The sequence below is a fragment of the Lynx canadensis genome, chromosome C1, assembly GCF_007474595.2.
Source record: "Lynx canadensis isolate LIC74 chromosome C1, mLynCan4.pri.v2, whole genome shotgun sequence".
NCBI classification, from domain to species: domain Eukaryota; kingdom Metazoa; phylum Chordata; class Mammalia; order Carnivora; family Felidae; genus Lynx; species Lynx canadensis.
The window spans coordinates 57,903,895-57,929,621 of record NC_044310.1 but is presented as its reverse complement, the minus strand read 5'-3'; the positions used below and the strand labels follow the sequence as shown (position 1 = coordinate 57,929,621).

Genomic DNA, 25,727 nt, shown 5'->3' with positions numbered 1-25,727 from the left:
TCTTCCTTACCAATTTAGATGCCTTTTATTTCTTTTTGTTATCTGATTGCTGAGGTGAGTACTTCCAGTATTATGTTAAATAACTGTGGTGAGAGTGGGCCTCCCTGTCTTGTTCCTGGCCCTAAAGGGAGAGCTCTCAGGTTTTCCCCATTGAGGCTGATACTAGCTATGGAATTTTCATATATGGCTTTTACTATGTTGAGATATGTTCCCTTTATCTCTACTTTGCTGAAGGTTTTTATCATGAATGGATATTGTACTTTGTCAAATGCTTTTTCTACATCTAATGAGAGGATCATATGTTTCTTATCCTTACTTTTATTAATGTATCACAGTGATTGATTTGTGAAAATTGAGCTACTCTTACAGGCCAGGAATAAATCCCACTTGATCATGGTGACTGATTCTTTTAATGTCCTGTTGGATATGATTTGCTGGTATCTTTTTGAGAATTTTTGCATCCATGTTCATCAGGGATATTGGCCTGTAGTTCTTTTTTTAGTGGAGTCTTTGGTTTTGGAATCAGGGTAATTCTGGCCTCATCAAATGAGTTTGGAAGTTTTCCTTCCATTTCTATTTTTTGGAATAGTTTGAGAAGAATAGGTATTAACTCTTTAAATGTTTGGTAGTATTCCCCTGTGAATTCCTTCTGGCCCTGGACTTTGGTTTGTTGGGTGATTTTTGATTACTGATTCAATTTCTTTCCTTTTTATCAGTTTGTTCAAATTTTCTATTTCTCCCTGTTTTAGTTTTAGTAGTTTATATGTTTCTAAGACTTTCCATTTCTTCCAGATAGTCTGATTTGTTAGCATATAATTTTTCATAATATTCTCTTATAATTGTATTACTGTGGTGTTGGTTGTTATTTCTTTTCTCTCTTTTGTTATTTTATTCATTTGGGTCCTTTTACTTTTCTTTTTGATAAGTCTGGCAAGATTTTATTAATTTTTATCAATATTTTTATTAATTTTATTAATTTTTTAAGAGAACCAGCTCCTGGTTTAATTGATTTGTTCTGCTTTTTTGTTTGTTTCTATATCATTTATTTCTGCTCTAATTTTTACTATTTCCCTTTTTCTGCTGGTAGGTTTTGTTTGTTGTTCTTTTTATAGCTCTGTTAGTAAGGCTAGGTTGTTTGAGATTTTTCTTGCTTTTTGACATAGACCTGTATTGCTATATATAGTTCTCTCTTATGACTGTTTTACTATATCCCAAAGGTTTTAGATGACTGTGTTTTCATTTTTATGAGTTTCCATGTATTTTTTAATTTCTTCTTTAATTTTCTGGTTGACCCTTCATTCTTTAGTAGCATGTTCTTTAACCTCCATGTAGTTGTGGTCTTTCCACTTTTTTCTTATGGTTGACTTCAAGTTTCATAGCTTTGTTGTCAGAAAAGATACATGGTATGATCTCAATTTTTTTGTATTTATTGAGGTCTGATTTGTGACCCAGTATGTGATCTATTCTGGAGAATGGTCCATGTGCATTTGAAAAAAATGTGTATCATTTAAAGCTAGTTTTTCATTTAAAACTAGTATTTCCTTGTTTTTCTGTTTAAGATGATCTGTCCATTGATGTAAGTGGGGTATTAAAGTTGCTTACTATTATTGTATTATTATCAATGAGTTCTTTTATGTTTTTTTTTTTAAGTTTATTTATGTATTTTGAGAGAGACAGCAGATGTGTGAGCTGGGGAGGGGCAGAGAGAAAGAGAGAGAAAGAATCCCAAGCAATTCCACACGGTCAGTGCATAGTCTGACTTGGGACTCAAGCCCTGGAACTGTGAGATCATGACCTGAGCTGAAATCGAGGGTTGGTCACTTAACCACTTGAACCACCCAAGCACCTCTTTTGTTTGTTATTGTTTTATCTGTTTGGGTGTTGCCAATTTGAGGGCATAAATATTTCAATTGTTGCATCTTTTTGTTGGATAGTCCCCTTTATTATGATATAGTGCCCTTCTTCATCTCTTGCTAGAGTCTTTGTTTTGGAATGTAGCTTGTCTGGGAGTACCTGTGTGACTCAGTCAGTTGAGCGTCCAACTCCTGATTTCAGATCAAGTCTTGATCTCATGTTCATGAATTTGAGCCCTGCTTTGAGCTCTGTGCTGGGAGCACAGATCCTGCTTGGAATTCTCTCTCCCTCTCTCTGCCCCTCACCCACATTCTCTCTTTCTCTCTTTCTGTCTCACTCTGTCTCTCTCAAAATAAATAAAACATAAAAAATGTAGTTTGATATAAGTATTGTAACTCTTGCTTTCTTTGACAACCATTTGCATGATAAATATTTATCCTCTCATTTTCGATCTGCATGTGTCTTTAGGTCTAAAATGATTCTCTTGTAGGCAGCATATAGATGGTTGCTTTTTATTTTTTTTTATCCATTTTGACACCCTGTGTCTTTTGATTGGAGCATTTAGTCCATTAATTTCAGAGTAATTATTGATATGTGTTAGTGCTGATTTATTACCTGTTTTGTCATGATTCCTGGAGATTTTCTCTGTTCCTTTCTAGTCTTGTGTGACTTTGGTCTTTCCATCCCACTCAAAGAATCCCCTTTAACATTTCTTGTAGGGCTGATTTAGTGTTCATGGTTTGGTTTTTGTTTGTATGGGAAACTCTTTATCTCTCCTCCTGATCTGAATGAGTATTCTTCTTTGCAGATTTTTCTCACTTAGCATGTTGAATATATTATGCCACTTCCTTCTGGCTTGCCAAGTATCTGTGGAGAGATATGCTACTAACCTTATGGGTCTTACCTTGTGAGTTAGGGATTTTCTTTGTCTGGATGCTTTTAGGATTTTTTCTTTATCACTAGATTTTGCAGATTTAACTATAATATGTCTTCATGTTAGCCTGCTTTTTATTGATTTTGATGGGAGTTCTCTCTACCTCCTGGATTTGGATGCCTGTTTTTTGCCCCAGATTAATAAGTTTTCAGCTGTTATTTCCTCCAGTAAACCTGCTCCCTTTTCATTCTCTTCTTTTTCTGGGACTCCTATGATAAGGATGTTACCAAGTTTGATGGAGTCACTGAGTTCCCTAAGTCTATTCCTGTGATACATCATTCTTCTTTCTCTTTTGTTGAGCTTCATTATTTTACATGATTCCATTTCTGTATCACTTGTTCATTCCTGTGCTGCTTCTATCCTTGTGGTCATTACAACCAATTAGTTTTGAATCTCAGATACTGCATTGTTTTCATTTTTGCCTACTTGTTTTTTAGCTCTTTTATGTCTGTGGTAAGTCATGTCCCTGATGTCTTCCATGCTTTTCTCAAGTCCAGTTAGTATCCTTATGACTGTTGCTTTAAATTTTGCATCAGGCATATTATATGTGTTTCAATTTAATCTTTGGCTATGACCTTTTCTTGTTCTTTCTTTTGGGATGAATCCCTCTGGCTTGGCATTTTGTCTTGGTCTCTGTCTTCTCTCTGTGTTAGAAAATCCTGTTGTGTTTCCTGTTCCTGCGTTTAATGGCTTTATGAAGAAGAGGTCATTTAATGTCCAGGGCCTGGTGCTTCAGGAAGTGTCTCTGGTGTTTGCTGTGTGCACTCTGCTGCTGTATTTTGGCTGCTCTCTCCCTTAGGTCAGTCATCTGCAGAGGCTTTCCTTGCCTGCAATAAACAGTGTTTGGATCTTGGCCAGAGTTTTAATAGGTGTGTTGTGGTCTGCCTGTTAAATGAGACCTGATGCTATTTCCACTAGAACTGAAGCTTTGTGGAACTCTTTGGTCAATAGGTGAGGTGCATGCAAGGGTTTGTGCTGGTCTCGTGGGGAAGGGGCCTGCTGCTGTGGTCCTTAGGCATATTTGCCCAAGAAAAGCAGCACCAGCAGAACACAGGGGCTGGGGACCTGTTGTAATCAGGTTAAGCAGACAGTGTTGACACTGTGCTATTTACTGAAGTTGGTTTATGCTGAGGGGTGGGGAGGGGGGTGGGGGGGAATGGCACCAGCCAGCACCTTTTTCCCCAGAGAGGGGATCCCATGCTTGCTGTCCTCAGGATAGCCCTCCCAGTAGAGTGCATTATTTCCCCTCATGCATCCTAGGTGTTTTTCAGATTGCTGTTTTCACACTGTCTCCAGGTTGCTTGCTTGCTTGTCTGGAACAGTGCTGTGTACTTTGGGCTCTATCACAGCCAAACTTGCTGACTTGTAAAACTCCAAACTTTAGGTACCTGGTGTGGCAGGGCCTGTATTGGTCTTCTGGGTGAGGGTCTCACTGTGCTGGGACAGATGCAGGTTTGACCCAGAAGGGTAGTCACGACAGCATGCAGCGGCATGGGATTTGGACCGAAGCAGGCTAAACAGCCATTTTCCCAGTTAGCCACCCTCAGTAGGTGCCTCTGCACTTATGCTGAGGGATGGAGGAATGAAATGACACTCACTAACTCCTTTGTTCACAGAGAGGCAATGGCACCTGTCACAGATACCTCCAAGAAGAGGGAACAGTCTCCCTCCATGTGCTCTAGGCAGTCCTCAGATTGCACTGTCTGCCCTGGGGTTGCTTGCCTGACTTCTCTCCAGAAGTAGGGCAGTGCCCTCAGGTCTCTATCCCAGCCAAGCCCACAGGGCTCCAAAACTCCAGTCTTTGAGCCCTGCTGTTTGCAAAAACTCATGAAAATCAGCCCCTTTTGTTTTCCCAGCCAATGGCTTTGGGGAAGTATTCTCCTTGTGCTTATTCCTGTTCACTCCACTCTCTTGTCTTTCTCTATGACCAGGGCTCCCTCCCTTCCCCAGCACCTGCAGTCCTTTTCAACCCCAAACCACTTCTCTGGGCTTCCTACCTTCCTCAGTATGCCCCCCCTCCCCCAGTTGTGCAGTGTTTTCTTTCAGTCCTCAGGTAAATTTCTTGGGTATTTAGAATGATTTGATGGTTATCTAGTTGTGTTTGAGGGACGAGGCAAACCTAAGTTCCTCCCACTATACTGCCATCTTAGCTTCTGCCCCTCTTACCTCTCTTCTTTCAGTAAACATGTTAGCAATCTGCTGGGTATTCTTCCATACTTTTCCCCATGTTTATTATTACATATAAAAGTGTATGTGAATCTAAACACATACTTACAAAGGTAATTAAGTTATTTTCTAAAAAATGGGATCATAATACACTTCTGCGTGAGCAGATTTGTGATATCATTCAGCAGTACAACGTGGACATTCTTTTATATCTGTTGGGATGGCTCAAATTCATTCTTTTTAAACATGTGTCTTTTGGGGTACCTGGCTGGCTCATTTAGGAGAGCATGTGACTTCAGATCTCAGGGTCATGAGTTCAAGCCTTATGTTGGGTGTAAAGCTTACTTAAAAAGTTAAACAAAATAAAAATTTGTCTTGTTTCCATTCTTTTTTCTTTCAGTGCTTCATTATGAAAAATTACATATATTCAGAAAAACAGAAATATGATCACAATGAACATTCAGATACTCTGTACCTAGGTTCAGTGTTTGATAACATTTTGTCAGATTTGCTTTGTCTTTCTCTTAGTGTTATATATATTATTTTTTCTGTTTCGTTTGAAAGTTTCACATAGACATCATGACATTTCACCTCCAAATACCTTAGCATGCATCTCTAAGAATAAGGACATTCTCTTTCATAACCACAATATTCTTATCACTTAAGAAAATTAATATTATTATAATCTCTAATATCTAATCCATATTTAAATTTTTCCAGTTGTTCCAAAAATGTCCTTTATATGTCCTTTATATTGAGTCAACACTCAATTGAAGTTTAGTCATTGCATTTGGTTGTTATATCACATTATTTTAATATAGAAAAGTTTGCCTACTTTTTTTTCTTCCTTTATACTTTACTTTTTGAATTGCATGCCCAGTCAATTTGTAGAATGTCCTTCATCTCAGATTTGCCTGATTATTTTCTCATGATGTGATTTAACTTATTCCTTGTATCTTTCTTCAAATTGAAAATTACCTATCAAGATTTGATTAGATTCAAGTTAAACATTTCTGGACAAAATACTATATAGGTGACATTTTGAACTTTATATTGAATCACATTAGAAACACAAACCTGGTTGCTTTGTCCTTTAATATGACACTATTCTTAAAAAAATGGCTGTATAACTCTCAACAATAGCCAAATTATGGAAAGAGCCTAAATGTCCATCAACTGATGAATGGATAAAGAAATTGTGGTTTATATACACAATGGAGTACTACGTGGCAATGAGAAAGAGTGAAATATGGCCCTTTGTAGCAACATGGATGGAACTGGAGAGTGTGATGCTAAGTGAAATAAGCCATACAGAGAAAGACAGATACCATATGGTTTCACTCTTATGTGGATCCTGAGAAACTTAACAGAAACCCATGGGGGAGGGGAAGGAAAAAAAAAAAAAAAGAGGTTAGAGTGGGAGAGAGCCAAAGCATAAGAGACTCTTAAAAACAGAACAAACTGAGGGCTGATAGTTTGATAGTCTTAATAGTTTACTTATTTTCTTCTAACAAAGGATGTAAGCTCTCTCTCTCTCTTTTTAAAATTTATTTATTTATTTTGAGAGAGACAGAGAGAGTACTAGCAGGAGAGGGCCAGAGAGAGAGAGGGAGAATCTCAAGCAGGTACCACTCTGCCAATGCAGAGCCCAATGCAAAGCTCGAATTCACAAAACCATGAGATCATGACACAAGCCAAAATTGAGTTGAACGCTCAACTGACTAAACCACCCAGGCACCCCAAGATGTAAGCTTTCTGATAGCAAATCCTTATCTTTTTTCTCACTGCTTATATCCAGGACTTAGTGCTTAGAAATGGCATATAACAGGGACTTAGTTAATATTTGCTGAATGATGGATTGAATGAATGAATCGTTCATTTAGGAAATTTAGAATGGATAGCCATCCTAAATTTCCCATGAGCCTTAGTTTTGAATTTTTTGCCTGTTAATATACTTCTTATTTCTACTTTTTAAGAAGCGTATCCTCAACCTATAGAAAGGATTATACCTTAGACTTACTTTGACTACTGGAAGGACTGTCCAGGGGTACCTGGGTGGCTCAGTTGGTTAAATGTCAGACTTCAGGTCAGGTCATGATCTCAGGGTTTGTGAGTTCGAGTCCCAGGTCAGGCTTTGCGCTGATAGTGTGGAACCTGCTTCAGATTCTCTGTCTCTTTCTCTCAAAAATATATAAACATTAAAAAAAAAAAAAAGACTGTCCATATTTGTTCTTGTAATCATAAACAGATGTTTTCCTCTTTTGGGTTTTATTCTTGAAGTAAAAGAATCGTAACATTTGAAAAGAAGTGTTTATGGAAACATTACTGGTCCTTTTTGAAAGCACATTTTTTTCTGAAATAAATTAGGAAGTTTCCATTTGACATTCCATACATACACATCCTCTTTTGATCTTGATTAATAGATAATTTGATAAATTACTTTTGGGGATCTTGTTATCTTTTAGACTATGAAAATATTTTCAGAATATTCTTGGGAACAATTATTAAGGAACATAATACTTCCTTGTAGAGAGATCCAATTTATTTTTAAGTAATAGCATGGAGACTCCTTGAGTCTGAGATCTAAGGTTTTGAAATAATCTTGTTTAGATATTTTGGGCTTTTAAAAATTATTTTTCTCCATTATACAGTGTTTATTTTATAGATCTATTTATGCTAAAATTTGTTTGTTTCTTTCTTTGAGAGAGAGACAGAGACAGAGTGTGAGTGGGAGGGGCAGAGAGAGAGGGAGACACAGAATCCCAAGTAGGCTTCAGGCTCTGAGCTGTCAGTACAGAGTCCAATGTGGGGCTTGAACTCACAAACCATGAGATCATGACCTGAGCTGAAGTTGTATGCCCAACCAACTGAGCCACCCACGTGCCCCTTAAATTTGTTTCTTAAATTCCTAAATGATTTTTATATTTAGAGATTCTAAAAATTGCATGATTTTTGATATTATTACCACTTTATGTTTCAGAATGTGCTCATTTACTTTTGGCTCATAATGCTCCAGTAAAGGTGAAAAATGCTCAGGGATGGAGCCCGCTGGCGGAAGCCATCAGCTATGGAGATAGACAGATGAGTAAGCAACATAAATTATGTTGTTGATATATATGCTAAAAATATGAAGTGATTTCATTTGACATAATTTCATTTAGGGTAACTTTCCATAGTATGAAAGGTTTGTAGTTATTTGTAAACTTGTATGTGAATTGTTCATGACTTAGGAACTTGAACATTGGATAGTACACAAAAAGAATTGAGGAATCGTGTTTAAAAGTATGTTATTATTTTTTCTTCTTTTACAGTATTCTGCTCTTGATATTTTTCCATTGTTTTACTTATTCAGTATGAAGTATTTTTAAAAACACTGAGACCCAACTGTCCTTTTTGGCAACTAAGTTATATGGGAACATTAATTGGAACTGAAAATAATCACAGTGTGTTATAACAGTTATCTTTTTGCTTTAATTTCTGGGTATAGGCTGTGCTGAAAGTGAGAAGCAAATCTCTTTGTTTTAGTCTTTGAGAATTAAAAAAAAGTCACGTATTTTCTCACAGTATACGGAGTGTTCAGTTACTCTACCTCCCCTATTCCTAAGTTTTCTTTTTTCAACTTATACAGGTCTTATTTATGTCAAGCACATCTCAATAGTTGAAAATTCTATAAAATTTCAATCTGGATGAATAAGAATATTATTTTTCTGGTAATATCTTTTTATAATTTGAGGCTGAAAATAATTAAATCTAGCCTTGTGGAAGGAACGGTAAAAAAAAATTGGGCAGTTTATTAAAGAAGTGTATAACATTGAACACTCTCAGAATGTTACCATGGATTTAGTTCTGTTTGATGCTACATTTTGGGCTCTTATGCTTTAGCTTTTATGTAATCCACATAGTACATGTTTGTGGACTTTCTGAACACTTTGAGCAACTTTTAATGGTGAAGTTACATTTGGGCTTAAGATTTAATGAGATAAAATAGTGATGATTTAACAATTATGTAGTATATATATTTTTTGTTATTTATTGTCCTTTCTGGACAAACATCAAGAAGCCCTTATGAAAGTAAGAAACCATACTAATTCTAGAATTATGTCAGGGAAAAGATGAAAATATACAGATCTAATAAACTAAGAATAAAATCAAAGTTGCAGCAACCAGTCTGAAGAAACTTTCTCTGATGTTTCTAAGTCATTAGCAGAATGGAGAGGAAACCAGATAGATTCCTGGGCTTCTGACTTACACTGAGACTTTTGTGGCTTTCACATAACTTTTTTGTTTTGCACTTGATCTTAGCCAAAAGGCTGAGAAGTGATAACTTTTCTTTTTATGTTTGTATTTATTTATTTTGAGAGAGAGAGAGCAAGTGAGCATGTGAGTGAGCGGGGGAGGGGCCGAAGAGGGAGAGGAGAGAGAGGATCCTAAGCAGACTCCGTGCTGTCACCATAGAGCCCATTGAAGGGCTTCATCTCATGAACCGTGAGGTCATGACCTGAGCTGAAATCAAGCCACCCAGGCACCCCAATAACTTTTATTTAGAGTCAGTGAGTCCTTACTATAAAGCATGTATATAGGGTAAGATGTAGAGAATGAAAACATGGCCTCTGCTCTTGAGGAATTATAGTCTATTGGGTAGCCCAAGAAATAGTTTTCCTGGAAAATCAGTTACTGGACTTTAATTTAAAAGATTGAGCCCCATAGTAGTTGAGGTTTGCTTTTAAAGTGATTTTCTTCTATAGAGTGATGGCTTGGATACACATTCTGAATAGTATTCCATTGTCAATCATTGAATAATTATATATCCATAATTCTTCAGTGGTTTTAAAAAATCATTTCCCATCACATGAAATGGAAATATTTAACTGCTAACTTAAAGGATAATAAACCTAACAACTCTTATGCTACTCTTAAGTATTTAGAAATATTAATATATAACTCTTAAGTACTTAGAAATATTAATATAAAAATATGAAGGTGTTTATAATGGTGTTAAATTGGTCTTTACTTTGAGATTGTTTTAAGTATTATGATTTAAGTTTTTGATGGCTTGTGTTACATTAAAACATTCTGGGCATAGAAAGTTACATTATTTGAAAAATCAGAGATAATCTAATATTATAAATTATTACTGAAATATCTAATTAGCAAAATATAATCTAATATTATACATTATTAGAAAAAACTGTGACCTGTTTCTTTTTTGGTCTGATTTCTGCTACAGTTTTTGTGCTACAGAACAGTGAGATAATGCTAAACTATTCATCTGAGACTTTCTAGAATTATTTCACTTGAGGGGCACCTAGCTGGCTTAGTCAGAAGAGCATGCAACTCTTGATCTCAGGGTCATGAGTTCAAACCCCATGTTGGGTGTAGTGATTACTAAAAAAAAAAAAAAAAATTAAAAAAGGAATTATTTTATTTTAAAATTAATTTAGGATTATGTTGCTTTCCAGCTTTATGCTGGTTGCATGGTGAACAGTGATCAGTGCAGGCCAGTATTACAGATCAGTCTGGGATTTAATTAATTTGATGTTAGATTTGTTGAGTTTGAGTTATCTGTGGTATATCTAGGTAGAACTAAGAAATGGGAAATAATTATTCTGGAGCATAGAAAGAAGTAGAGGGCAGAAAGATCTAGATTTAGGTGTACTGAATACTTAAAAAATACTTTATATGGGAAAAGAAGGAAAGAGAAAGATAAGTTGTAGTTTATTGGAGTTCTTCATTGGAGTCTTTGTGTGAATTCTAATATCATTTAAATCCTCTAAAACTAATTTTATCTTTATTATCAGTCATCACTAATGAGATTCTTCTAATATGGGAGTACACATACTGATTCCCCCCGAAAGATTGGTCATTTTTTATAATTGCATTTTGAATGTATGTTTCTAAGAAGGTTTGAATTGATATTTTATTTTGTTTTATTTTATTTTTTAAAATTTATTTATTTAGAGAGAGAGAGAGAGAGAGAGGGGAAGAGAATCCTAAGCAGGCAGCATGCTGCTAGAGTACAGCCCAAATCAGGGCTCGAAACCATGAATCTTGAGATCGTGACCTGAGCCGAAATCAAGAGTCAGATGTTTAACCAACTGAGCCACACAGGCGCCACCACAGTGTTATTTTTTAATGTGAAGTTTCATAGAACAAGAATCTCTTTGTCACTATCTTTTTAATAATGTTTGGGCATTTTAATCTAATTATTATTTAGTGCATGCCTTTAGTCAGTTCAGTATATTTACCTGGTGAAAAATATGTGGCTTCTGCTTTTCATTAAGCTATCTTTTCTATCTACAAATTGAATTCTTTCCATTTTTTACATTCACAGAGGTTTGTTTGAATTTGAAGGCAAATTGCCTTCCTTGAAGGCAAGGAAGATTAAAGTATTTGAGCTTAGTATTAAAGTATTAAAGTATTTGGAGAAGAATTATAAAAAGAATTCTACTAGGGGTGTTTGGATGGCTCAGTCGGTTAGGCATCAGACTCTTGATTTCGGCTCAGGTCATGATCTCTTGGTTGGTGAGATCCTGCCCCGTGGGGGGCTCTGCGCTGACAGCAGTGAGCCTGGCATGGGACTCCCAACTCAGGAATTAGAAATCATGACCTGAGCCAAAGTTGGATGCTCAACTGGCTGAGTCACCTAGCTACCGCTAGCATCTAAGAGCTTTAAAAAAGAGAATTACTTTCTTCTGTGATCACCATTTCATTTAAAAAAGACATTTTGAAACAAAAAATGGTATAAAGAATAGTCCTTAAATTGAAAAAAAAGTATATAACTTATAAATAAAGAAGAAACACCAACCTGATTCCAAGTCTTTTTCATTTTGCTGCACATCACTGGAAAGTTGAGAGTTTGGCACTGAAATGTAGACTTGTATTTGGAAACTACTAACCTAGGTCACAGAGCTAGTGTATAACTGAGATGAGGTCCGTGTTCCTTGGCTTCTAGGTCTCAGCCTCTTCTCTTGTTCCAAAAGACCTTGAGTAATTGAAATGTGCTCTTTGATTTTTGGCTTTTTGAATACAGTGGGGTTATGGTTAGACCTGTGGTTAAAAGTAAGAATAGATTATACTAATTTTCAGATTCTTCTCTGGGCTTTTCCTAATTTGGCCAGTGTGGACAGAACAAATCTCGTCCAAGCTTTCACTGCTGTCTTCTTTCCTTTTACTTAAAAAAATATATATATTTTTTTCAATGTTTATTTATTTTTGAGAGAGAGAGAGAGAGAGCGAGCAAGCGAGTGCTGGGGAGGGGCAGAGAGAGGGAGACACAGAATCTGAAGTAGGCTCCAAACTCTGAGCTGTCAGCTCAGAGCCTGATGTGGGGCTTGAACCCACGATCTCTGAAATCCTGACCTGAGCCGAAGTTGGATGCTTAACCGACTGAGCCACCCTTTTTACTTTTTTTTTTTTTTAACCTTTTGCTTCTGTATTCCACATAAAGGTTTAAGTAGCTTATAAGAATACATACTTTTATTTTACATATAAAATAGTAAAAACTAACAATTTTTTAATGTATATGAATGTATACATGTACATATACATATGTATATACATAATGTATGAAAATATGTCAAGACTAGGAGGAAATCAGCATGTAGTGATAATATACATTTTTTTTCCTCATTGCATATTTTCCATCTTCTCATCTTTTGTAAGGTTTATTTCATTTAAGTATAATATTTTCCCTTATTTCAATACATGTTAGGGATTGACTGGTTTTTGCAAGTCAGTTTTAGACCTTCATTCTAGTAGCTAAAAATTATATTTACTGAATTACAGGCATAGTAGTAACCAATTTATATTGAGCCTTTATATAAATTCCACATAGATTTTATTTTTACTTAAGTGAAAAAAAAAAGAAACTGAAATTATGGGAAATTAAGTAACTTGTTCACATTTACATATAGCTAATAAGTAGTGAAGCTGGAGTTGCACTTCGGCATTGTAGCTAAATCTCAATCTGAACTATTAAGAAAATACTATGGAGGGCTTCAGGTTTTCTTAGATTCAGAAACACTTTTCACAGATAAAATAGGATCCATTTTTATATTCTTTTCTGCTATGTGGGGATGTGTGAGAGTACAGTCTCTAGTGAGAAAAGAACAGATACACCCAGTAACAATTACAAATAATTACATTTTTATATAAGTGATATCCAGTGGGATCTTTGAGATCTTCTTTTAGATCAGTGTTACAATAGGACATTGTATCATCTGACTGAGATTGATAAATCTTGGCTCACTCACGTAAATACTTACTGATAATTAAAAACTAGGAAAACTAGTGTGAAATAAGTTCATGTTGAGGTGTCTCTTCTCAATTTTCTTTGGGGTTCATAACAGTTTTATTAGACTTCTTAACATAGTATTTATATCTATATATATCTTTGTATGATAAGTAAGTGATGTTTTCTAGCATGATAACATTTTTTTTTTGTATAAGTCTTTTTAATTGGGCTATAATTAACAGTCTAGCATGGTGAAAGTTATTTTAAATTGAAACTTTTTAAATTTTAGTTACAGCTCTTTTAAGGAAGCTTAAGCAGCAATCCAGGGAAAGTGTTGAAGAGAAACGACCTCGATTATTAAAAGCCCTGAAAGAGGTAGGCTATATCTCTTTGCTGATCTTTACCTAAAGAGTAATTGTAAGTGTACTTTAAGGCATTTTTAAAAATGCAGTCTAATGCTTACTGATTATTAAGAGTTAAGAAATGTTTTGTCAAAATCCTGTTTGAATTAAGCAATAATGATAAAACAAAATACTCTGATTATAAGGTATAAATTTAATTTTAGGGAAGCACCGTTTACTTTGAACTAGGAAGGTAGGTAAAGAATTACTGTTTTCAGCAAATTAGATAAGAGATCTAGGAATAAGGGGGTAAGCCATAATTAATGGCAATAAAAGATTCCCTAAGAGCTGAAGCCATTACCTGCTAGCGGGAACAGCATCTTCTTTATCTAACAAAACTCTTATTATCTTCATGATGGTAGGAGCTGGGTATGTTGGCTCAAAAAAGGAAGAGAGCTTTGTTTTCTCTTACTCTCTTACACTGTAGTTTTGATGTCTGAAATAACTGTGGGAGAAAGATAGACCTATCATGATAACTGTCTCCTCTTAAGTATGCCTTTTTTTTTTTTTTTTTTTTTTAATCTCAAGCGATAGATTTTTTTGGGGAATATTTGATCACAGTAGTTTCCTTAACAGTTATAGGCTTTGCTTTTTAACTTCTACTTTGTAAAATTCAGACTTTTACTATACATCTCATAAGATGACATATTATTTCAGATTTAGTAAACTTGTGTTACCATTTTATAGAAAAAAGTTTCTATTTCAGTGTGTCATTTTCGTAATCCATTATGAGGCTGCACAAATAGTCATTTTGGAAGTTGTATTTTTTAACACATCTAAAGTTATGAGCTATTTTTACAACGATAGTTACTGTTATTTTGGCTATGCTGGGAAAATGGACTGTTTATTGATGCAAATTTAAATGCCTGTCAGGTTCAGATATTCCTGTGTGGTTAAAATGGTCTTGTAAAATCCACAGTTGGTGCATATTTTCCTTTGTAGTTAAGTATAATAATATGTGCTATTGTAATGTTTTAAGTTATTTAATCATATGTTTTTGTTCTTTCTTTTAACTCCAAACTTTTAAACTACTTTCTATCTCTGTCTATAGACCTTTAATGATGGTAGATTTTTTTTTTAAGTAAAATATTCAGTAAATATAAGGACTGCTTATTAAGGTGCATTCAGTAATTATTTGTATTTTGTTTCTCAGCTAGGTGACTTTTATCTGGAACTTCACTGGGATTTTCAAAGCTGGGGTAAGAGTGTACTATGTTTTACTATAAAATATGTGCACTTGCAAAAATGCAAGTGCAAAAGTAGCTATTATATGGAAATGTTAACACAACAAATTTGTTACTTGCCCTAAGGAAAATTAAATATTTCTCATCACATTGAATGTAATAGTTATAAAGCCCTGTAGTAATAGTTATCCGAACTTGATTAGTAACTTTTAAGATTATTTTTAAGATTGAAAATTATCTTTTTTTAACCAAATGAAATTAAATATTACATTAAATATAAGCAATTCTCAAAGAGAAGAGAGTAATAATTATGGGATTTTTAGATTACTGAATTTAAGGAAGTTTGAAATATAGTACTCAGATCCTGAATGAGAAGAATTTGGTTAACATTATTTGATTTTGTATATTTTGTCAACTTTCAATAATTTTTACCATTTTTATTGTGTACTTTATAGCTACTCTCTTAACATATTTTTTGGTTGTGCACTGTTTCAATTTTTCAATTATTTATAAAACCTTAATCCCTAGATATTTTGCAGTCATTTAATGGTTTATCTTGGCAAGGTAAGTTTCTCTCCTCCCCATTTTATTTTATTTAATTTATTTATTTATTTATTTTTTTAAAATTTTTTTTTTTCAACATTTATTTATTTTTGGGACAGAGAGAGACAGAGCATGAACGGGGGAGGGGCAGAGAGAGAGGGAGACACAGAATCGGAAGCAGGCTCCAGGCTCTGAGCCATCAGCCCAGAGCCCGACGCGGGGCTCGAACTCACGGACCGCGAGATCGTGACCTGGCTGAAGTCGGACGCTTAACCGACTGCGCCACCCAGGCGCCCCTCTCCTCCCCATTTTAAACCTGAGTCCATTTAGGGAGAAAACCCTCATGTCTAAATAGGAAGTTTGATCCTAGTGACCTTTATTAATTAAACAACTACTAAAGCAACTAAATTTAGGTTTTTTTTCCTTGAAGATTTAAAACCAATGTAATCTGTATATAGATTTGAATATAATGAGCTTACATGTGTTTTTTTAAGCATCTGCATTAATTTTTGTGATATAAAGATATTTGAATGCTCAGTGATAATTATAAAACTAATCAGATTTGACAACTATAAAAATCACTGTTAATGTTTCACGAGAATGCTTTTGCATCCTTTTCAAAGTTTACACAGCATATGTGTGTGAATACATATATATGTGTGTATATATCCTTAGAATTAGTTTTTTTTTTTTTTTTATGGGATCATGCCATTATATCATTATGCAATTTGTCATTTTTACTTAATGTATCATTAGGCATTAATTCCATATTAGTTCATGATGAAGTACTTCAACCGTTGCATAATAATGCATATAGAATGAATGATTAAAGTTTTCCTAGTGTGTTTACTCTCTAAATGTAAAGTTTTGATTTGTGAAATAATCAGTTCTTTCCAACATTGTTACAACTCTAGCAAATCAGGTTAGTTTGGGCTGTATCAAAACCACACATGATTTTGTTACTTTGTAGGCCTACCTTGCCTTTATGCTTTATATATCATTCAGAAGCCCAGCTGTCTTAGAACACTGAGGGAAAAAGGTTTGTAGTAGCTTTGTATAATAAAAGAACTCCAAGTTAGATTGGTTTAAAGCATGATTACTGTTTTTTTTACCCAGTTTGTTTGTTTTTTTTAACATCTTTAGAAACCCTAGGCCTGCTTGGTGAGCTTATATTCAAGGTTGTCCCTTGAGTATATTGGCTTTTTAACTGATTCTCTTAGAAACTGTTAGTGGTGTAAATTTAAAATAGTCAATTTATCTTGCTGAACAAATGTTTTAAAATATTTCAATACTTTTTTTAAGTTTATGTATTTATTTTGAGAGAGCGCAAGCAGGGGAGGAGTAAAGGGAGAGAATCCCAAGCAGGCTCTGCGCAGAGCCCGACATGGGGCTCAAACTCATGAAACTGTGAGATCATGACCTGAGCAGAAATCAAGAATCAGACACTTAACCAACTGAGCCACCCAGGCACCCCTGTTTTAAAATATTTTAAAAGTAACATTTCAGTTATATGAAGCAATGGAAATGGATGTAATCACTGCTGAAATTGTGCAAATATCTGTAGTTATAAATATATTTATAAATGTTGTGTAATCAAATTCATGATGTAACCATTGAGGCATTTGTTAAAAGTACTGCTTCTTTGGGGATTGATAGAAAAAAGTCAGCACATCTGTTTCATTGTTGATAAAAGATTTTACTGCTTTCCTGTCAGAACTATTAGCACCTGATGGTTAGATGGCATGTATAATTCTAAAAACTAAACTCATTGGCTACATTTAATTTAGAAAGGGAGAACTTATAAATTCCCTTTTCAAACATAAAATGCTAAATAAACGTGAAAGTTTTTTTTTTTAAACTCTAATACTAAAAAAAAAAAAGGCAACCCAGAAATAAGAGGAAGTTAAGAAATATTGAGCTCCAGGATTAGGTTTAATTTAGAGGTAGTGGAGCATGCACACCCTTTCTCATACTGTTGTATTTAGTGTTTGGCTGAAAATAGCCTCAGACTTGGTTAACAGCAAATCTGAAGGCAACTAAACTATTCCACCTTAGGTTTTTAGATATAGAAAACCTTTAAATTGGAATCAGAAGCCATGGCTCCTATTTGATGTGGCAAATCACATGTCTTTCATGGGCCTCAGTTTCTTTATTTTATTTTAAGTTTCTTTATTTTGAGAGAGAGAGATTGAGAGAGAGCATGTGCACGCTCACAAGCTTGAGCGGGGAAGGGGCAGAGAGAGAATCCTAAGCAGGCTCCATGCTATTGGGCAAGGAGCCTGATACAGGGGTTGATCTCACAACTGTGAGATCATGACCTGAGCTGAAACCGAGTCATGCTTCATTGACTGAGCCACTCAGGGACCCCTTCAGTTTCTTCATTTTTACATGGGAATAATAACTGCCCCAGATATTACAAATTTTGTTTATGTGTGGATGAAATGAAATTATTTTTTGAAGGAAGTCCTTTATATACTGTAAAAGCGTTAACCAAAATTAAAATATACAGACTGTTCATTGTTAAGTTCAGTGAATTATGCTACTTTTGGAGTGCTGTGTTAAACTCTCAGATTATGCTGTGATAATTTAAGATATAGAGAACTTGATTGTTCAGTTTACATGAGGGAGGAAAAGTCATCGTAGAATTGGAAAATGCAAATTACTCTATTGCTCTCCTGCTATTTAATGAAATTGTATTTATAGGAGTAGATAGGATCCAGGTCCATCAGGTTACCCATTCCTGATGGTTTAATTGCCATAGGGCACTGTTTTCTCATCTATAATAATGTCCTACAATATGTACCCCAAAGTGGCATTGTATTGACTCTGCTACTTGTGTGTGTTGGTGGGTGGATGCGTGGGCAGAATGGTGAACTACACAGCAATTACAATTGAATAGTAGATATTTGAAGTTGCTCAAAATTGCCTTATATGCTATTTTAAATGGAAAAAATGATTTTAAAGGAAAATTGTTACAATTTTAGTGAATTAGTAGAATATTTACATTACTCTTTTTCTAATTAAGAAATTTGTAGTGTCTCAGAACTTCAGGTAGTTATTTTTTATCTTTTCTTTTTAAAAATACAGTGCCTTTACTTTCCCGAATTCTGCCTTCTGATGCATGTAAGATATACAAACAAGGTATCAATATCAGGTAAGGTGATTTGATTTTTTTCTGAGTAACAGAAAATTGAGATTTATAGGAAGCTTTTCTTTCTGTAGTAATAGGTTACATTTGAATGTAATATTTTATAACTTAAACATGCTGTTATATATTTACACTATTTTATCTTATTTGAGACATCCTACAGATAAGGAACCAAAGACATAAAATCTTGACTAAAACAAAGGTATTAATTCTAATTCAACTACAGACTATCTAGCAGGGAAACAGTGAAGATCATGGTATAACACTGAGAAGATTTAAGATGGTTATCTCTCTGATCCTGACTTTTTTTAAAGAATAAGTGACCCATAAGGAAGACACAACTCTTGTCCTTTTTTTCCCAACCCTCTCATACCCTTCCCTCCTGTATCCATCCATTCATCTAATCATCTGTTCCTTCTAGTAAAAACTTGAAGGCTAATTTTAATTTTCTTCTTTTTAAAATTAATCTTGAGGGGCGCCTGGGTGGCGCAGTCGGTTAAGCGTCCGACTTCAGCCAGGTCACGATCTCGCGCTCCGTGAGTTCGAGCCCCGCGTCAGGCTCTGGGCTGATGGCTCGGAGCCTGGAGCCTGTTTCCGATTCTGTGTCTCCCTCTCTCTCTGCCCCTCCCCCGTTCATGCTCTGTCTCTCTCTGTCCCAAAAATAAATAAACGTTGAAAAAAAAAAAATTTAAAAAAAAATAAAATAAAATTAATATTGACTTTTCGATCTAATGGGAAATTTTTTATTTTACTCATTTCAAAATTTACTTTTATCATTCTTTATGTCTTTATATTAATACAGGTATGTTTATAAATTATACATATGTAAATATATAAAACTGGCAAATATGCCAACTTTATATATATATATATATATATATATACATACATATTTTAGTATATTTATAAATTATATATAATTTTGTATATCTATCTCTATAATTTTGCATATCTCTAGAATATTAATTTGGACATGTAAGGGTCTAGAACTGGAAGTATCTTGAAAGATCATTTCATATAAACTCTTTATTTTATAGATGAGAAAATTCAGAGAGGTGATGTGATTTTTATAGGAGCATATTGCGAATTAATGGCTGGGCCAGGACCTCTGACTTCATGTCTGTTCTTACCATGTCACAAGGCAGAAATTTTAGAGTCAACTCTGAGATTTATTATGAGATATATTGAATTTTAGTGAAGAGATAATCTTTAGTTGAAAGTAAGTTCTAGGGTATTTGTTCTCAAGAAATAGAATTTGAGTAAGGTAGAAGTTTCAGGTTTTTGTTTTTAAAAAATAACCTCTAATGATGTTTCTAATTATGAAAGTGCTTATGTACATTAAATTCATGGTCATTGTTAGAAACCTTGCAAAATGCAGAAAAACATGGAAAAAAAAAGTAGGAAAGGATTTGATAATTATGTAGATTTACTTAAGCAACCTGTTAACAATATATATGATTTCATCAAAAATTACTCATCCATTTAGAAATGTTTACTATAGGTGCTTGCCAAAGGTAACAGATGATTTGGGAGAATATTATTATATTCCTTGTGCTACTTTAAAAAATGTTAGTGTTAGCTCTATTTGATTCCTAGAAAAAAAAGGAGGCTTTAAAAAATTATTTCACATTTATATATGACTTTTAAAAGTAAATGATATGATGCATATTACATAATAAATACAGGTAGTAAAGCTGCAAATGGTTAAAATAGAGACATAAGAATAAAAGCCTGAAGGAGAATAATTGTGTCAGAGAATATAGATTAAAAGGAAGTTACTATAATTTAGGGGTGCCTGGGTGGCTCAGTCAGTTAAGCATCCAAATCTTGATTTCATGTTCTCACAGTTGGTAAATTCAATCCCCTCACCAGCCTCTGTGCTGACAGCATGGAATCTGCTTTGGATTATCTCTCCCTCTTTCTCTGCCCCTCCTCCACTAGTACTATCTGTCTGTCTGTCTGTCTGTCTCTCTTCCTCTCTCAAAATAAATAAATAAACTTAGAAAAAAAAGAGGAAGCTCCTATAATTTAGCAAGATACTCAGACCTGGGACTTAAAGCAGCTGAGGATAAAGGAGAGATGTGATAGGTTCTAAAGCTGTCGTTACTGAAGTTTACCAGGTTAATGGAGAGGCTGGCTTTTAGGACATATTGCAAAATTTTTTTGCATAGATGAGAAGAATCTAATGAAAAATAATCCATTAACATTAAATAAAAACTTTCAAATGTAAACATCATGAGATGATTAGTTTTTATTTATTTATAATTTTTTTTAATGTTTATTTTTGAGTGAGACAGAGCACGAGCAGGGTAGGGGCAGAGAGAGAAGGAGACACAGAATCTGAAGCAGGCTCCAGGCTCTGAGCTGGAAGCACAGAGCCCGATGCAGGGCTTGAACCCGTGAACTCTGAGATTATGACCTGCGCTGAAGTCAGATGCTTAAACCAACTGAGCCACCGAGGCACGCCCGATTAGTTTTTTTTTAAACATCACTTCAAATGAAACTGAATTTTAAAGTATGTTCACAGAAATCTTTAAAGTTTACTTTTATTTCATGACAGCCATGTGATCATTTAAAATACCTTTTCTGATACCAAGGAGAAATTAATACTTTAGTGGAAGTAGGAAAGTATGAGCAACTTTATTGTTGAGAATATTAACATTTTCACTATTAATAATTATGAGGTAATCTTATGAGCGCTGACTGAAATGATCAGAGCAAAGTTTGCAAACTTTGCCTCATTTCAGGCTTTTCTTGTCTCAAGGCAAACCTCTATTATGTCCTTTTGCAGTGTTATTTGGCATTCTCCAAGCTTTTATCTTAAAAACAACATTTTCTATTGATTTTTTTGAACATTTTTAGTTCCAATCTTTGCATTTGTATAATTATATATTTTTAATGGCTAATTACATGGTAAAAATAGAATATATTTAGACTCATAGGCTTAAAGCAAGGACTAGTTAATAATTTAAAATACCATCATGACAAGTTATGTCATTATAAGGCATGTGTAATAAAGCTTAGTAGATCATCTAATATGTCAGGGATATTGTAGAAGATGCATTAGACAGTCTTCTTTCAGTTGCAAATTATAAAAACAAATGAAATAAAAATTGACTATGACTCATTTTAGGTCTAGCTGGATCTAAGGTTTCAAATGTCACCATGTCAGTCTGTCTTTGTCTTTCTGTCTCTGTCTCTGTGTATCTCTCCCTTCACTACGCTTACATCCACTACCAACCCACTACCACTCTCATCCAGGATGGGCAAGAAGGAAATGGATGCAGAAGATTGTTCTGTTTCATTTCGTCTTTTATGTGAGGTATAGAGTTTTCTGGTAGCTGCAGCTTGAAGTCCACATAGATCACTGATATAAAATTATCTGTTCCTTTTTGATATTCAGTAGCCCACATCTTACAGAGGTAGGGGATGAGCCTCTTTTACTGGCATTATTTTCTTACGCCACATGTACAAGTAGTAACAGGATGTGTTCAGTAGTACAGGCTGGCCCCTGGAGGTGAACCAGGAGCTAGAATTCAGCTATAAAGCAGCAGGCAGGATTCACTCCTACAGGAGTTGGTGACTTGCTTTTTTTAGGGCTTCTTGATTTCATTCTGAGGGGTGTATATATTTTATATGGCTCAGAAAGGAGGCCCTTATACATAAGGTAACCATACTTCCTTGTTTGCTGTTGATTCATCGCTATTGTCCTGGCAAAATTATTAATGGTATCACCTTCACTTTTAAAAGGTACTAGTTTTGTTGATAAATTATATACGACCCCAGTTACTCTTTTTGATGCAGCATATAAGATATGTTCCAGTTCTCAGATTTTTTTCTGTGTAGGGAAACCAAGAGTGCTCATTCACTTTGCCTAGTCTAGATTGAGAATTGAATAACTTACAAGGTAATGAATTCTTAGAAACTCAGCAGCCAGGGTGTGATCAGCATCTCTTAACTGCTTTGTCAACCCATTTTTTCGATTAAGGACTATATTTTGAGCAACCAGTAAGAGAGATCCTAATGGGATCTCCTACAAAGCTTGGTTGGTACAAGATTGAAACATTTTAGGGTACTTGTGAAGTTTTCCATTCTAGTATTCTCCCGAATTTCAGCAAACAGTGGTTTGTGGAATTTATTTGAGACCAATCCATTGAGCTAGACCATGCCAGGTCTTGGTTACTAAAGACTACGATAAACATACAAGTATGTTAAGTCCGTGAATCTTTGATACAGTAATGATCCATAAATTTTTAGGCTGTGGAGATGTTGGGAAAGAATGCTAATCTGAATCAGAGAGTCAAACAGGACAAGAATTTGGAGTAAGTTAAATGATTTATCTAGTTGAAGGATGAAGCAAGGTTTGGTATCAGATGGCTCACCATAAGGCATAGATGTAGTAGATCAAAAGAGCAAGATTGGAAACACAGTCCTTAATCTAAGAATGTGGTCCATCCATTTCTGTACCCTTTCTATATACTCTGCTGAGCTAGCAGCATGGTCTTATTGGGATCAAAGAATGTTAGACAAGTTTATTTTCCTTTTATGCCCTTCACAGTTGAAGTAACTTTTATGGAGTAGCTGCAGTAAGGGAAATGGTAGGGAACAAGGGTATAGTTAGGGAAATACTTGAACAATATGGAAACAATATTTTTTTTTTCTGGATTAATGAAGGATTTATTAAGAAAATGAACTATAGGAAAAATGGAATATTATTTAAATATTCTTTCAGTGTTTTTAAATAAAATACTTTAGCCTTAACAGTAAGTTTGACTTTGAAGTATGGTATTAGTACCTTGGTAGAAGCAATGAAGCTTGTTTAATTATTATGGAGTTTTATCAAAATTTTATTTGTCAGGATTTCTCATCTACCCGTCTTTCACAGGCTTGACACTACTCTCATAGACTTTACTGACATGAAGTGCCAACGAGGGGATTTAAGCTTCATTTTCAATGGGGATGCGGCACCCTCTGAATCTTTTGTAGTATTAGACAATGAACAAAAAGTTTATCAGCGAATACACCATGAGGTGAGCATGTCGTCTTATCAGTATTCCTCTAAATGCTTTTGTAAAAATGTATGTATGCAACCAAGCCTCAGTGTAATTGTTTTAAAAGGCATAAAGTATAGGTGAGATGGTTCATTCCCAAAGCTTTCGTTTCTTTACTACTGGCTTTAAATTTTTTTTTTTTTTTTTTTTTTTTTTTTTAATTTTCTGGTCTTCATCCTGAGCATTCCAATGAGATTGTTTCTTCATAATTCACTGATGATCTCCTGGTTAAAGGATCTCCAACTTCTCTTAGTTCTCATTTGTAGCTCTCATTTGTTGAACCTGTGCTGGCCCTTTTACCATTTATTATCTTGCTACCTTAGCTTCTTTTAATTTTGCTGACAATCTCTGTTTCCTTAATAGCAACACCTCTTTTGGCTGTCTGTCACTCTTTTTGTACTCTTTTACTATCCCTAACTCTTTGGCTACTTTTCTCTATCTTTTCTATCTTAGAATACAAAATTATCTTCCTTCTGTCACATCATATTTCCCTGTTGGTATTGTTTCCACAACCACCATTGAAAAACATATATACATTATTTTTATCCTTTGTTCCCTGGATGGCCATTTCCCTACTATAAACCAAGAAAAAGCTTTTCCTGTATCTTTGTATCATTGATAGCCTTAAAAATGTTTTCAAGTCAACATCTTATTTTGCCACTGTTGCTTTTCTTTTGTTTTTATTTTTCAACACTTCATTTCCCCATGTTGTCATTCATCATATCCTGTGGCTCCTTTCTTAATATCTCTTAGATTAGACCTTCCTACTACCATATGTATTCATGAGACCTTAATTATCTTATATGCATTTATATTAAATATTATTATTCAATACTGACATAGTTTCCTAACTGGCAGTGAGCAATGAAAATTTAGATTGGTAGAGGGAAGAAAAAGGAGGTATTCCTTATGGAAGAAAAGAGATGAATAAATTCAGGGAAATGGGAATGAGAATGGTCTGTTTGAGGAAAGAGATCTGACTGCGGTGAAGATCTCTTATTGAGCATGGGAATGTGGTTTATGAGACGCTTTAAAAGCCACATACTAGGATCTGCTGTAGTTGGCAACAGAGAGTCATATTCTTTTTTTTTAAGATTTAAAAAAAATTATTTATTATTTATTTTGAGAGACAGAGAGAGTGTGGGAGGGTCATAAAGATAAGGAGATAGAATTTCTTTTTTTTTTTTTTTTTTAAATTTTTTTTTTTCAACGTTTATTTATTTTTGGGACAGAGAGAGACAGAGCATGAATGGGGGAGGGGCAGAGAGAGAGGGAGACACAGGATCGGAAACAGGCTCCAGGCTCTGAGCCATCAGCCCAGAGCCCGACGCGGGGCTCGAACTCCCGGACTGCGAGATCGTGACCTGGCTGAAGTCGGACGCTTAACCGACTGCGCCACCCAGGCGCCCCAGGAGATAGAATTTCAAGCAGGCTCTGCACTGCCAGCATGGAGCCTGATGCAGGGCTCGAAATCACTAACTGTGAGGTCATGACCTGAGCAGAAACCAAGAATCAGATGCTTGACCAACTGAGCCATCCAGGCAACCCCAGAGAGTCATATATATGTTTTTTAACATTTATTTATTTTTGAGAGACAGAGTGTGAGTGGTGTGGGGGGGGGGGGGGGGTTGGGGGGGGGCAGAGAGAGAGGGAGACACAGAATTCGAAGCAGGCTGCAGGCTCCGAGCTGCCAGTGCAGAGCCCGATGCGGGGCCAAAACTCATAAACCGTGAGATCATGATCTGAGCCGAAGTCAGACGCTTAACTGACTGAGCCACCTAGTCACCCCACGTATATTTTTTTTAATGTTTATTTTTGAGAGAGAGAAAGACAGAGAATGTGTGGGGGAGGGGCAGAGAGAGAGGGAGACACAGAATCTGAAGAGGCTCCAGGCTCTGAACTGCCAGCACAGAGCCTGATGCGGGGTTCGAACTCACAAGCCCAGAGATCATGACCTGAGCTGAAGCCGGATCCTTAACTGACTGAGCCACCCAGGAGCCCCCAGAGAGTCATATTGTTGATTTGATCCACAAGTAATTTAAGTGCTTTGCAGCTTTACTCATTAAATGTTTAAAATAACCTATCAGAGCAAATGGTTTTATTTTCCCCATTTTACAGATTAGAAAATTAAGATTTATAGATGTTAAATGACATTTCCAAGATCACACAACTAGTATGTAAGATGGATTGGAAAAGGGAGACATTGGAGGCAG

At 35.2% G+C, this 25,727-nt stretch overlaps 1 protein-coding gene across 1 annotated transcript in view; it reads left to right on the top strand.

The window, feature by feature from the left end:
• The window catches only part of ANKRD13C (ankyrin repeat domain 13C), a 90,345-nt gene that overhangs the window by 32,353 nt on the left and 32,265 nt on the right, over positions 1-25,727 (top strand). The window contains exons 3-7 of the mRNA XM_030327626.2: positions 7,935-8,039; positions 13,477-13,562; positions 14,742-14,787; positions 18,403-18,469; positions 23,349-23,493. Coding sequence (XP_030183486.1) covers positions 7,935-8,039; positions 13,477-13,562; positions 14,742-14,787; positions 18,403-18,469; positions 23,349-23,493 — 449 coding nt within the window. The remainder of the gene's footprint in view (positions 1-7,934; positions 8,040-13,476; positions 13,563-14,741; positions 14,788-18,402; positions 18,470-23,348; positions 23,494-25,727) is intronic.